This window comes from Patagioenas fasciata, chromosome 7 (assembly GCF_037038585.1).
Source record: "Patagioenas fasciata isolate bPatFas1 chromosome 7, bPatFas1.hap1, whole genome shotgun sequence".
NCBI classification, from domain to species: domain Eukaryota; kingdom Metazoa; phylum Chordata; class Aves; order Columbiformes; family Columbidae; genus Patagioenas; species Patagioenas fasciata.
In genome coordinates, this window is record NC_092526.1 from 28,589,795 (window position 1) to 28,604,500 (window position 14,706).

The window sequence follows — 14,706 nt, forward strand, 5'->3', positions numbered from 1 at the left end:
AGCTATAATGAAATACTGCATCTTGAGTTGTCGCTGTTTGAAGGAAGCTAGGAAGTGAGGGAGAATTCATTATGAAGCTGCTCAAGACCAAAACATGAATCACTGTGTTCTAAAAAAACCCAGTTGTCTAGAGAATGGCATAGATGAAAATGAATGGAATCTCTTTAAATTACTCTCTGTATAAACTCTTTCACATTCATTCTTTCTGCCATTGATTAGTATCTTTTTGGGATATGGGTTTTTAAATAATTCCACACCATACTCCCAGCTTCTGCAATCAAAACACAGAAACGGCTCTTGATTCTGCATTTTTAGTCTTCATTTACAGGGAAAAATGTCTGCTTCAGTAAGAAACTTGAACACCTACTGTTCTTACCCATTTACTGGATATCCCCAAAAGTGCATGCTGAAGGCTCAGTAATCAAATGAGATTAAGATTCCCCCATCACTTTACAAATAAGAGGACTTCTGTATGCTATTGCTGCATAAAGAAGGATTAAATCACCTCTGGAAAACCCTGAAGATCATTAAATTGCTAAGAAGCTGAGACCCCTCTGATCCTAGCATCCCTGACAGGAAAGCAGAAAACCCCAAATTCTAAATAATAAATGGAGAAGACTTTTCTGCAAACCCAGGTAGGAAGGCATGGGAGGGAAATGTGGCAGGAAAAACGCAACCTCTGGCTATTCTGCTCCTGCTCTGTTCAGTTTCCTGAGAAAAGGAGGTTTGTGTTACCATGTGGTGTGTTTGTGTAGGTCTGACCATTGCACCAACTCCTTTCCAGCAGTTTCTGAAGTATCACCCAGTTATAATTTCACTTGACAAGAGCTCCATGGAGGGAAACACAGCACCAAGAGCTGAACTGCCATCAGTCATGGGGTAAACCACCTCAAAGCAAGGAACTTGCTGTGTTCCGAGATAACAGAAAAACATGATGTCCTCTACTAATTCACAATTTGAGTTCATTTTCCAGTCTGGCTCTCCCCGGCTGCAAGGGACCTCCCCAAACCAGACTGCAACAGTTGCACAAACCTGAACCTTTCTAGAAACTCTGCCAGCTCAAAAAAACACAACATGTAGAAGCAACACAGAGTAAAGAGTAATGCCGAAGTATTGCGCTAGCCTGTGTCACAGAATCATAAAGACTTTTAAGAACATCAAGTCTAACCGTTAACTCAGCACTGCCAAGTCCACCATTAACCCATGTCCCTAAGAACATCATCTATGTGTCTTTTCAACTCCTCCAGGGATGGTGACTCCACCACTTCCCTGGGTAGCCTGTTCCAATGCCTGACAGCCCTTTTCAGGAAGAAATTTTTCCCAATATCCGATCTGAACCTTCCCCGGTACAACTTGAGGATGTTTCCGCTCATCCTGTCACTTGTTACCTGGGAGAACGGGCCAACCCCTCCATGCTCCAGTCTCCTTTCAGGCCGTTGCAGAGAGCTAGAAGGTCTCCCCTCAGCCTCCTCCAGGCTGAAGCCCCCAGGTCCCTTGTGCTCCAGACCCTTCACCAGTTCCATTCCTTTCTCTGAACTCTCTCCAGCACCTCAAGGTCTTTTGTGTTGTGAGCAGCCCAAAACTGAACTCAGGATTCAAGGTGGGGCCTCCCCAGTACCCATTGGAGGGGGGCAGTCACTGCCCTGGTCCTCCTGGCCACAATGCTCTTTCCTAAGGGCTCCCTGTATCTGAGACATCTCAGGTACCTTGCTGCACACGTGCCCAGCACCTCTGATACTGACAGCAGTCAGTGCAGCCCCATTCTGCTGATTTAGGCACAGGTATGGTCAGCTGGGAGGGCCCCTATGGTTGTACTTTTGCAAAAAGTGATGCTGCGTTGGTTAGCAGTTTGATAACCAAGACTGCCTGAAGATGCGCAAGAAAGGAAGATTTTCATAAAAACAGAAACACACAAGATTGCCTGAGACCTCGGGCTTCTCAACGAAAAACATCCCACTCATGATTGTTGAAGTGTTTTTTACAAGACTTGCTGTAATGACACCCCAAATTTATTGCAGCTTTTACAACCAGACTGTGTCTAGTAAAGAGTGATGTAGTGACAACATTCACTCAGCTGGATTTAGCTTCTTAGGGCACATAAATATACTTTTGTACTTTAAGAACAGCCATAGCTGCCTACTAAATCTTGAATAATGCACGGCAGCTTTGTAGACCTTTAAAGACACGCACCGACTTGGTTCTGTCTTCTTCGCAAATCTGCTTCCTCACTGTCTGCCCAGTCAGTCCCCAAGGTCCTGTTCTGCTCGTCTTTTGTCAACCTTAGCTTTTAAAATGAAACTGTTTGGAAATCATACTTTTAAATTCTTGTGCTTTTTGAGTATGGAATTTGTTGCTTTCAGAAAGTGGCCAAGTTTGTTTCCACACCTTCCCAGTTACAAAACAAACTGGAAATCTTATCCGTTTTCTGTGGTACCTGGATGACGAATTTTGCTCAACTCCATCTGAAAACCAATTTACTGACCATATGCGTGAAAACCCTATCATAAATATAAATTAAATTGTAGATTTATGTTAAGCACTGAATAAGGAATCTCCTTTGTGTAACTGTTTAAAAACACAATTTAAAAAGCATATTAAATAGGAATAGCTGGACAAAACTTTTGAAAACAAATAGCAATGTTTTAGGTTGTGGGGTTTTTTTGGGAACCAGACCAGCCCCCAGGAAAGCCTGCCCCACCGTACAAGTAGAACCCAAAAGTCACCCAGATCCAACATTAAACTTCCGAAATGGATCGGTCACAAACCCTAGGGACCAGTGTTAAATGAGCAAACCCAAAAATGACTGCACCTAAGAAATAACAAAAAAACACCCCAAAACAACATACCAAACCAATCAATCAAAAAAAGCCAAAAAACAAAACTTAAATGCAAGTCTGCCTACATTTTCCAGTATCCCCTGGATGCAGCAAAGGGTTGGAACTATTTTCGCATTCAGTTTTGCTGCTGCTGTTCTTATAAACACACATTGTTTTTCCCTGGGACACTTCTTCATATCTTTGAAAGAGTGCTCTCCATTACCACAAAATACTTGGCTTCAATCCTCCGGTGAGGAGAAGCCAAGGGTTTGGTTTATGTTTTAAAAACAAAAGAAATATTATCCTAAGCATAAAACAAATAAGTGCAACTGTAACAGTAGATGGAGATAGAGATCCTAGCACAACCTATGAATAATTCCAAGTTCTAGCAGAAATAGCAGAGCTTTCTAAATTTCCCTAGAAAACAGGATGTCATTATTAGGTTCCAGTTTAACTAAAATGCAAAATGTCATTTTTGTCAGACAAAAAGCTAAATGAAAGACAATATGTAGTGTAACAACTAAACCGCAGAGCATATCCACTTACAATCTGAAATGATGAAAGACAATATGTGTACACATAAGCAGATAGAAATTAAAAGATGGCTCTTACCTCCGTCCCCAGATCCTGAGCCGGCATCTGAGAAAAGAACAGAAAGAAATTCATATTCATGTGCTCCGGTATGTCCTGTAAGCATGCAAAGCAAGGCTGCCCCATTAAACATATTAGAGCGTACCTTACGTTTTATGGCATCCCTGGATAAATGATAGAGAACTAATCTGAACATAGTTCACTCAAGGCATCTTTCTCACATCCCACCTCTTTTTCTTTAAAGTCTCTGTATCAGACTAAAATAACGTAAGCCCTGGAGTGCTGTAATGTCCTCACAAGCCTCTGCCTTGTTTTATTGTATCGAGACAGATTAAGCTTTGCTCCCAATAGTTGTGCAAAGTTACTTCACTTGGCCACTGCTAACCCTCGCCGCCAAAGAGAACTGTTAAAACCCATTTGTTTGGGGCCAGACCAGTTGGAAATTCATGTCACTTTCTTTACAAAACAGTGAAATCTCTTCAGATCATAACTAGATGGAATAAACTGTTGAAATTATTATTATTATACAAAGTCTTCAGATAAAAGATCAAAATGCCACTTTTCTCAAGGCTGTTGCTGAATTTCAAAATGGAGTGCTTTATCTTTGTTTTTCCTCTACTCGATGTTTTGTTGGCTGGGATGATGAGAGTCACAAATTTAGAAAGTGCAATATCATGAAACTGCCAAGCCTCGTGTTTCATTACGAAACTTCCTAAGCAAAGCAAAGCACAGAAATGCACACACATGTAGGGCTACCAAAAACAATCCGCAAGTGGAGTTTCTTTGGCAGGGAAGGACGCTGTCATCCCATCCTCCGCCTTAGTGGAGGGGTTATTCAATGATCTGCATCAAGATTAATAGAAACAGTTTGGAAAGGCTGCTTTGGGATCCAATTATGCTATGAACTGTTAGATCTAATTTACTGACAGCAAAGTCTGGTGAATCTGAACGGTCATGGCCAGGAGACTGATTGCTGCCAGACCTCCTAACACCCACACTCTGCCCCATCCCGTGGGGAAAAAGATGCCAAATTGATCAAGACTCCAGGACCCGCCCTCCCCCCCCCCCTTTTTTTTTTTCCTTCTTTGTTTCTGGACCCCACAATGTGTGTCAGAGGGAATGCCTCCAGCATGATCACTGCCAGTTAGCAAGCAAGTTCAAGGAAAGATGTAGCAATGCACTAAAATAATCCCTTTAATTAAAAAAGTTTAAGCCAAAAAAGACGAGTTGCTGTGTTCAGAGAATTTACTAAGTTGAGCAAATCCTACACCACAATAGGCTTTGTCAGCCTGAGCTCCATTTAATACCAATTTATACACAAAAAATTGCAGGGTATGTTTTTTTCCTCTTCAAAATTGTCAGGTAACAGCTTCAGAGAAAAACAACATTTCCAAAGAAGAAATTTATTTTCTCTCAGGTGTATGTAAGACAAAATTACGGCACTGCAAAAAGTTTGTCTAATGCACTTTTTATTGACTCCTCCATCCTCATCCAAGAAGAAGTTCTGCTTTAAGTTTAAAGAACTCTCTCAAGAACAAAGACTTACTCCTCCTGCTCTTTTCAAGTTAACTTCACTGATCACCTCTAACATATACTGAGCACAAAAGAAGAACACGAAGAACTCCTGCACATAAGCAACTCGGTTTTCCTGATTTTACTCATTCACCTTTCTATGTGTGTCATAAAACCAGAGATACAAATAGCTCATGACGCCCAGAATTAAGCAAAGGTGTCCCAAATGTCCATCAATTTACATATGTGCTCTTTAATTAATTCTTCCAACAAGTCCAGGAAAAAACAAAACAAAACAAAAACACCTGTTGCACAGACTTGTTCAGTAAGTGTGTTTTGGGCCAAATCTTGAGCTGGTATAAACTGGCTCATCACAATAAGTGGTCTGTTGAGTCACACCAGCTGGGAACCTGGTCCTACATGCAAAAGGAAAAACCTAAGAAACTGGATTGCAAGCAATAACGCTCCAGTCCTATCTCTCCAGATTGCAGAGAGTTTTGTGGTAATCCAGATGCCCACTTATCAGACATCTGCTTGTTTAATCTACTTCCAGTTACTTTTCGTAACGGCTCAGAAGCCTACACAGCACACAGGATGATCAGGAGCACAAGATACGTATTAAAAAATAAAAAAGAAAACCTCTGTACTGAGCTCTTCAAAACAGAGTCAAGGGTATAATGTATCATAGACCGCAAGCCTACACTAAATTAGTTACTTAAAAAGGAAGGATGGCAGCATCTTCTCACGTCTAAAACTGCAAAGAATTAACCCGTAATGAATTCAAAGCAGGGATTCAAATGGCTTTTGCCATCCCCAGGTTATTTTATCCAGGGGCACGACAAGGTACGCAGGCAGCCTGGGGCGCGTTCATACGTACCGGTGGCGCATGATCCTTCGGACACCAGGAGAATTTCACTCTGCTGCTTGCAGGCAGCCTGTTTCAAGTAGCATTCGTTCTGGTACGTGTCCCCGTTGGAGCCGCAGACGGGCACGTAGTCGTTGTTACACTGAGGGGAAGGGACAGAGAGCAGCGGTGTCAGTCACATGTGGGGTGGCACAGCATCCTTTTGGGTACCCCCCACCAGTATTAAAACCATGGGTGAGGGACACACTGACCCTCCTCCTCATCTTTACAGCTACCAGGGAGGATTTTTGTAAAGACAAAAGGCCGAGGAGCATAAACCAGTCTTAAACAGGCTAGAAAAAGATAATCTGAGTGGGCAAAGGGTTCAATAAGTGCCCCGGAGAGGTGGGAGGGGGCATTTCCAGGGAAGAAACATGGGCAAGGCAAAGGGCTCCTCGCATCTGCAATAGCAGCTCATGTGTTTCCATTGGGTGGCTACAGACAGGTCCTAAGAAACAGGCTTGTTTTTCCCCTCCTTCTGTACACACACCTCCCTGCTACAGAGACAGCCGCTTGCATACACACAAGCGTCTGCCTGTGTGCATATAACTCTCTACTTAAGTACTTTTGCTATTATCAGAACTGACTGCACAGAAGGAAATGATTTCTGAGAGACCTATGATCAAAATCCAGTCCTCTTTCTGCAGAGACAGTTCTGTTCCCGGGATGGTCTGCAGAGTTCTGAGCTCTCCCTGCCACCAAAAAGCGCAGAAGTTCCCCACACCACGCACCCTTCCTTCACCCCAAACTCCTGCTTGGCTCTGCAAACTACCTGCTCTGTTCCCTCTACATCAGAAAAGACAGCTTTGCCCTCTCTTGTTCATTTCAATAAAAATAATTCCTTTTTATATGGAAAATTGGACAACCTACCGGGTGCAGTTATCATAAGATAATCACACTCTGAGGCTTAGAAATACTTGGATGTACCCTGTACAGGGTAATTATACCAGGGATATGATTATCTCATGATTACCGTACTCCTGGTATGCCTCATTGTTTAATTATAACAAATGGAATGATCACAATTATTATTTACAAATGCTCACCTCTTCTTAAATCCAAGTAAAAATTAAAAAGAAAATTTACTTCCTATTTAGTTGTATTAAGCCACGAAGTGTCTGAGGTGTGTTCATGAGGCACAATGTACAACACAGAACTGAAATTCCAGGAATATAAACATCAAATGTGCTTCAAAGTGAATGACTACAGAAGTGATTAACACAAACAATTGCATAGATTGCGTTAATTGCAGGCCTCCACACAGAGCAGCTGCCAAGAAATTATGCATAGTTGGTCAGAGTGACATTTTGATTGGGCCAAATCAAATGACATTTTCCTCGTGCATTGTATTTTCTTACATCTTCCCAAGCTGCTGCCCACCCCCAGTGCTTTCTTCCCTTGGAACAAGAAAGAAAACCAGCAGCCACAACAGCAGAAATCCTCTCCTTCCCCTCCCAATGAAGGGCTCCTCCACGCAGAGATTTTAAACAGTCAATTTAAAAGTGTTTCTCTGCTATTTTCACCATTATGTTCCAAATCTGAGCAGCGTTTCAAGCAGAAAATGCCAACTTCGTCCAGAAGCTCAACAGCAATTGCTGGAGGCTGATCTGGAATACTTAACCAGGACAATAACACAATCATGTGAATTTTCTAAAGCATGAAGGATCAAATCATGCTTGCTTCAGACATGCTTGTCACCCCAGGACTTTTTGCCGGAGCAATCTGTGCAGAATTTGGCCCAAAGTATCTCAACAGGCTCTGTTACACGTAGAAACAACGCTGGATCCTGTTCCCACCAGAGTGGCAAACTCTCTGTTGGTTTTGCCCAGAGCAAGAGACAATCTTTTACACTGACTCAGCTGCAAATCTGAAAGGCCAGACAGCACTCCGTGCACAGCATCCAGCATCAAGGGTGACATCCTGAGCCACAGAAACGAGTGACAGAGCTGCTATGAGCTAGGCTGGAACTTCTTCCAAAGCTTGGCAATTTTCAAACACAATTGAAAGACACCAGGGCTCCAAGAAAGATTAACTCTCATGGCAGAAGCTTCCTCATCTCTCCTGTGGCTCCAGCCACACTTAAACATGGCTTTGGTCAGAGGGCACAATGAGCACAGGTGATCCGGTCTTTTCTTTCTCAAACTGTCCTGGTCAAAGATGTATTTCTTCATCTGCTGCCCATTCTTCCCAGCACCACCTTTGGACAACCAGTATTTGGATGGAAAAGGCAGGAACATAGGAGCTGCCGCTGAGCCACAAGGAACAAAAAAGTAGTGAGATCTTCCAGACCGATCCTGCCTTGTCTTTGAGCTGGGATGGCTCTGAAAGCCACCAGGAAACCATAGTGGAAGTTACCCAGTAAAGAGAAGACCACCGATGAGAAGGTTGTGGTGTTAGCCCACAGGTTACTCCTAACCCAGGAGAGCTGGACTCTTGTGCTTGACCATGCTGAATCCAGTATGCTCAGCTCTTCACCGCTATAAAATACTTCTTGCTGGTACTACAGAACATTAGACGCTGACTGCCAGGTTCCTCAGTCTAGTGACACATTTTTGGCATTGGTTTAGGGCTCAACAGACCAAGCCCTGGATGCGAGAATGACTTTCCATCCCTCAACTGTTCAAGCACTCTGGGAAATCCATGTCAAAATTCCCACTAAACCCAGCAGCACAATACCATACTATCCACTTCTCTCTTATACATGCACATTTTTAAAACACAGCTGCAGAGCAAGCCACAAGTGCCCACTGTCACAACCAGAGACAAACCAGTTCTGCAAATGTTGGGGTCAGTGCTGAGCACTGAAAGCATAAGGTTTGTTTTCTGTTAAAAGATTGACCTCCTTCTACTCTCATGGATTAAACACTCACAAAATGCCACCTGTGTCATGAACTAAGTAGCACAAATGTTCCAGAAATACAAAATCGCAAGCTGGCCAGGTGATGTTCCAGCTCCATAAACACTGAAGCGCATGAAGGATTCAACATGCCAGAAAACGGGACTCTTTCCTCACATTAAAACCAGTGAATGTGCCCAGTCTTGGTGGCTGAAGTGAAAAGACCTGCAGCATTGATGGAATATTTTTGGCCAGCCAATATGAATCCCTTCCTTAGCACATGTGTCTGTTCTCCAGCAATGGAAGCCTAACTCAGGTTTTGCAGATCATTCTGATCATGTTCAGCCCTTCAAGTAACAATAACTTAATTTTATTAACTCCACCTGGACAGACATGATGCATCTGTGATTCTGGTTTGAAAAAAACCTAGACCAAGGCTGCAGCAGCCCTGTTCCCCACTTCTGCCTCTCCCAGTCCCTCAAGACATGGGCTGGCCAGCACAGGACTTTTTAACAGTGCAGAAACAAAATTAGCTTTCTGTCCTTGTCTGTTCTCTCAAGCTGCAGTTAAAGCCCCTGGCAAATTCTGGAGAAAACATAAAAAGTAATTATAGTGATGAGGAGTCTGCTATTGATTTGCTCACTATCACCCCAGAGAGCTGTCACTGAAATGGGGGACCTGAATTCTGATGGAGAATCCCCTTACTCATGACATAAATTACCTGGCTGGCTCTGCCTTACTTAGCCAGGTTCAGATGCCACACTAGAAAATAATTTTCTACTTTGGTGGCATATCTTTTTGGCTTATCACACTGCCCACTGATGCTACAAGAGAAGCTGACATCCCCCCAGCTCTGCCTGTATCAAAGGGGACGCATTTGACTCCAGCAGCCCCCGGCACCGCACCACCCTTCCCAGGATCAGCCACAGGTAATTTGCCCCCCAAGGTCACAGCCAGCGCTGCAGAGGGTTCGAAGCAAGACAAAGAGCTCCCAGGTGTTTACAGGGCCTGACCCAAGGCCACTGAAACCAAAGACTGCTGCTGATTTTAACCCATTTATTAGTAATCAGGCCCAACTCGTTCTTTTGATCTCATTTACATATTCATATACAATTATCCAATTTCCTTAGAGCTGTTTCAACAGCGCCCTAAAGAACTGCTCAACTCAGCACATATATAGCATTCACCTCTCAAAGAGGAGATAACACAACCCGGAGAGTTTCATTTACCCCATATCAGCAGGGACCAGCACCCTGCCTTGGAAAAACAGTGCTCCCAGTGCCCTCCTCCCCAGCATCTGGATTTGCTCCTTCTAGACTATGAGTCCACTGCTTTATGCCAAATGTCAACACCCAACTGGGACCAAAGGCAAGACCCAAGTTTTCTGTGTGGCTGCTCTAAGCTCCCATGATCATGGCACAACATCTGCCCCAGGCAATCCGACAAATCACAGTCATTTCACTGCATTACAGATTTTTCTTAGAAAGGGAAAGCAGACCAGCCCTTAAATCGCTGCACATGCTGAGCCAAGGGAAGTACTTAAAATAGAGTTCTCACATTGCATATTTGATTGCACACAAACTAGAAATGAAATTTTTTAAAAACCCACAAAACAAACAAACAAAACAAACTACAACAACCAACCACGGTCAATATAAATTCTCTCCCAATGTGGGAAACACGAACACTTCAGCAAACAGCTGTCCTGTTCTCATTACAGAAAATTTCTTGTTTTAAATGATGGAATTTGTAACTTGCTTTTTTTTTCTCCAAAGACACATTTGGCTCTAGAAACATAAACAACACTTGTCATGCTTCAAAGCGAATAGTCTATCAAAGCTCAATAATAAATTAATCATTACAGATGTGCACAATGTTGAACTGTGCACTATTTGGCCTGCTCTACTGTAAACACTCAAATCAACGTTACAAGTTCCACAACTTCACAGATCCACATTAAAATGCAAAAAACCACAGGGGCATAAGCGTACATACAACACGTGCTGGTACATGCTTAAAACTCCTTTAATTTGTTCAGGTTTTATTCAGGTCATTACGTAAAGCACAGCTGGTTTGTGAGTTGGCTAAAACATATTAAATGGAATCCTTCATAATGAAATCATCTGACTTTAAGAATGCCTGAGGTTTAGATGTAGCTGCAAGAGGGAGAGAGAAGAAATAGAAGGAAAAACCCTTACTACTCAGTAGCTACCCCCTAAAACTATATAAAACCTAACGGAAGTTCATGATTTTGGAACAGAGGGATTGCTCCTTAATCTGATCAGCTGGGCAGATAAAGAGGCAGAAGCATTGTCACTACGCAGCCCTTCCTGAAAATATTGCATAAGCACATTACAGATCCATTTCTTTAACTAGATCAGAACTCTGAATACAATAAGCCATGATCTGTATCAGAAATGAATTTAGAAAGGACTCTAAATCCTTGTTAAAAGGGCAGAGACAAAAAAATCAGAAATGCGCAACCTGAAACTGCAGACCCGGAGGGATGTTTAAAGCCACAGCATCTGCATTTTCCCAGAGAAACTTATGTCTTCTTGACACCAGTTGGTTCTCCTGCCAGCTTTTATGCATGCTGCCAGGTTTTCCCTCTAACTTCTCTGCATGTAGAGAAATAAATTGCCTAGTGATAGGTTATAAAGGGAGATCCTTGATTTGTATTCTCATTAGTGAATTACAGAATGAAATATCAATCTTCTTACCTTGAACTGACAGACACAAGTCACACTGTCTCCAATCCTTAAACACTCCCCATCAAATTTACAGGTATTGGTGTCGCAGAGAAAGAGATCATTTTCTCTGTCATCGTAACCTCAAATGTAAAGAAAAAAAAAAAAAGTCAGGTTTGGTCCAGCAAGACAAACAATATGGGATGATTGCATTTGAATGCACGCAGCACAATAACCTTGTTGATGAAATGATTCAGTCCACATATTTTTTTGTCCTTCCCTGTCCTTAGTTCTCCACTTTTTCTCTAGTTGGTCCCTCAGTCTTTCTATTAGCCCTTATTCCCCACAGCCACACACACACTTTCTCTTCTTTTTTTTCTATTTCACAGACCCTATTTCCTCAAAAGTGCCCCAGTAATTATGCTATTTCATGGCTCTGGGTCGGAAACATCATCAACTTAGCCCCATCCGATCACAAATCTGTTGGACAAACGTCCAAATTGGAATTTCTCCAGTCCATGATGCAACAAAGCCCCCAATAATAAAGACAAACAGGCTGTGTGTTTTCTGTGATGGTCTGCCTGATCTCAATGAAGATTGATCACCTCTAAGTTAACAGAAGTGCCAGGTTCCTCACAAGCCGCCGAGTGAACCTATAGCTCTTTGCCTTCATTTTCTCCAGGAAAATCCGACAGATCTAACTGAAGATTCAGTTCACGAATACAAGCATGAATTTCAGATTTCACTAGCTGACTTCCCACTCCAACAGCGTGCAGCAAGGTATTAAACAAAACAGCTATATCAGACTCCAAACCCACTAAGATTTAAATTCATCGATTTTTTAAAAAAAACCATCCAAGCACTCTTAACCGTATCACTACATGTTTCAAATAAAGAGCTTACAGTAGAAATTTCCACCCCAATGTTATGTGCGATGCACACGTTATTGTGAATAACACTCAATCCCTTAGAATACTATTACAGTCTAATTTCAGAATTTACATAGTGGAGCCGGACCGGCTGCTGACCTACATGGGAAACTCATTATAAAGGTCAGCCCGACTTTAAGGAACCGGCACCGGGTTCCCGGTGTCGCGGCGTCCATCCCTCGGTTTGCCCTCAATTCGGTGCGCAGGGAAACAGCCGCCCGCAGGATGCGCACACGCGGCCCGTCTCCCGTATCTCCGCGCCGAGTTACTCCGTTTAAACGGGGAGCTGCGGAACACTACCGAGGGTAGCCTTACCGGGGGGGAACCGCCCGCAGCCGCGGCGCTGGGCACCGGCGGAGGGCGCAGCTGCCGCGCCCGGACCCGCGGAACGAGGGGCAGTGGGGATCCAGGGGGCTGCGGCCGCGCCGGGAACCGGGGCGAGCCCCGACGCCAGGGACTTTTTCCCTTGTCTATTCCCGTGTATTCAGCGGGACGCGGCATCGCCCGCTGAAGTTGCCTCCTCCGGGGCTCGCCCAAGCAACTTTGAGCACCCGACGGGGCACGGAGGAGCCGGGCGCAGGGTGCTCCGGTGCTTACCGGAGCAGTTCCAGCCGGTGGGCGTCTGGCAGTCGCTTAAGGAGGTAGGGAAGGCCGCCAGCTTGTCAGGGCGGGCGAGGACGAGCAGCACGGCGGGCAGCAGCAGCCAGCAGCAGCAGTCGCAGAGCGTCCAGCCGCCGCCGCACTGCCGGGGCGGGGAGGGCTCCCAGGGCACCATGACTTCCTAACTCAACTCTCCGGCGGCGGCGTGCCCCCCGGGCGGCAGGGACGGGCGGCGGGGCCGCTGGGCATCCCGTGGCCCCGGCCGGCGGCGGCGGCAGCGGGTCAGCGAGCGGCGGCTGAATGCGGGCGCGACGCTGGGGAGAGGAGCGGCTGAAGCCGGCGGGGCGGCGCGGGGGTGCGGGCGGCGGCGGGGCGGGGAGCGGCTGCCATAGGGGCCGGGCGGCGAGGAGCGGGGGGAGGGCGCGGAGGGGCCGCCGCCGCGCAGCCGCCGCCGCCGCCGCCTGCCCCGCTCTGCCGCCCGCATCCCTCTGCGCGGGGGAAGCAGCAGCAGGTCCCGGCCCGCCGCGTCACGTGCCGCCGCCGCACCGCCCCCATTGGCCGAGCGGGATGCGGGGCCCGGCGGGCGGGGCCGCCGGTGATGCTGCTGCGCCCCGCGGCAGCGCCGGACAGGGGACCGAGGGGCGCTGCGCCAGTGCTCGGCACCTCCGGGGCCGGGGCGACCCCTGTGCCGCGCCGCTGGCTGCGGGCACCCCCGACGGGGCGGGGACCGGGCAGCGTTGCGCCGCTGTCCTCCGTGCGCACCCCGGAGCCCGGGCAGCACAGAGCTGCAGGCTCACCTGGGTGCGCTGGCATGTACATACGTGATTCCCCCCCGCCTCTCAAACCCGGGCGCTGCTGAAGTTGCTGGCCGCACAGCCGAGTGCCGGTGTTTAATCACGTGCGGATGCGACGTTAGGGAAATAAAACACTCTCACGGCTAGTGGGGTCTGGAGTGGACACACGGCCGCCGAGGGGAAGAAACGAGCACAGCGGGGGTAAGCAGGGAGAACAGAGGGTGGGAGATTCTGCCCAGCCTCGGCAGGCAGCAGGCAAGGGCTTGTCGGGCTGCAGCACCATCCCCGCGACGGAGCCGAAGCAAAAATTGCACCATCACGCCAGCACGGAGGGCTGCTCTGCCCCTAAACGCCTAACCCACGCTCGGAGAGCGCGGAAGCTCCGCAGTAACCTCTCTCCGCCTCTCCCCGACGCGCCCTTTGCCGCGCATCCATCTCCCCTTCTCCTCTCCGGGCTTTTAGTTTTTGGAGGCGGCGGCCAGGATGGACGGTGGGGACTCGCCCTCCCTCCCGGGGCGGCGGGGGCACAGTAGCAGAGTCCCCCGCACCCTTCCCGCTCCATGCTCGGAGCCATCGCCCCGGCCCCTGCCTTAGCCCCGCCGCAGGGCTGGGGGCGGCTCAGCTTGGCTTCCTCCTCCGCGCGTCTCCGCGCCCGCTCGCCGCCGGTACCCGGGCGTAGCGAAGCTGACAAATACCTGCCAGGTGAATGGGACTCCTTCGTCCCCCGACCGGCACTTAACGTGCGGCCCTGCCGGCGGCAAGGACGCGTTATACTGGAAAATTAAAAAGACAAAAAACAAAAAACAAAAAAACCCAAAACCAACCAACCAACCAACCAAAAAACAACAACAACAAAAAAACAAACAAACAAAAAAACCCCACAAAAACCACAACACACACCCCCCCCCAAAAAAAAAAAAAAAAAAAACAACAACCACTAAAGAAAAAAAACGGATCAATTTGTCCAGACGGCAACTAGAAGCGCTTTCTAGACACAGGCTCTCACTTGCCATGTGCTCGGCCGGTGCCCGGGGGGG

General features: G+C 46.7%; 1 protein-coding gene across 1 annotated transcript in view; it reads right to left on the minus strand.

The window, feature by feature from the left end:
• The window catches only part of TMEFF2 (transmembrane protein with EGF like and two follistatin like domains 2), a 126,327-nt gene extending 113,053 nt beyond the window's left edge, over positions 1-13,274 (minus strand). The window contains exons 1-4 of the mRNA XM_065841345.2: positions 12,873-13,274; positions 11,380-11,489; positions 5,797-5,926; positions 3,429-3,455 (exon numbers count right to left, since the gene is read on the minus strand). Coding sequence (XP_065697417.1) covers positions 3,429-3,455; positions 5,797-5,926; positions 11,380-11,489; positions 12,873-13,050 — 445 coding nt within the window. The 5' untranslated portion in view covers positions 13,051-13,274. The remainder of the gene's footprint in view (positions 1-3,428; positions 3,456-5,796; positions 5,927-11,379; positions 11,490-12,872) is intronic.
• Positions 13,275-14,706: the final 1,432 nt, after the last annotated feature.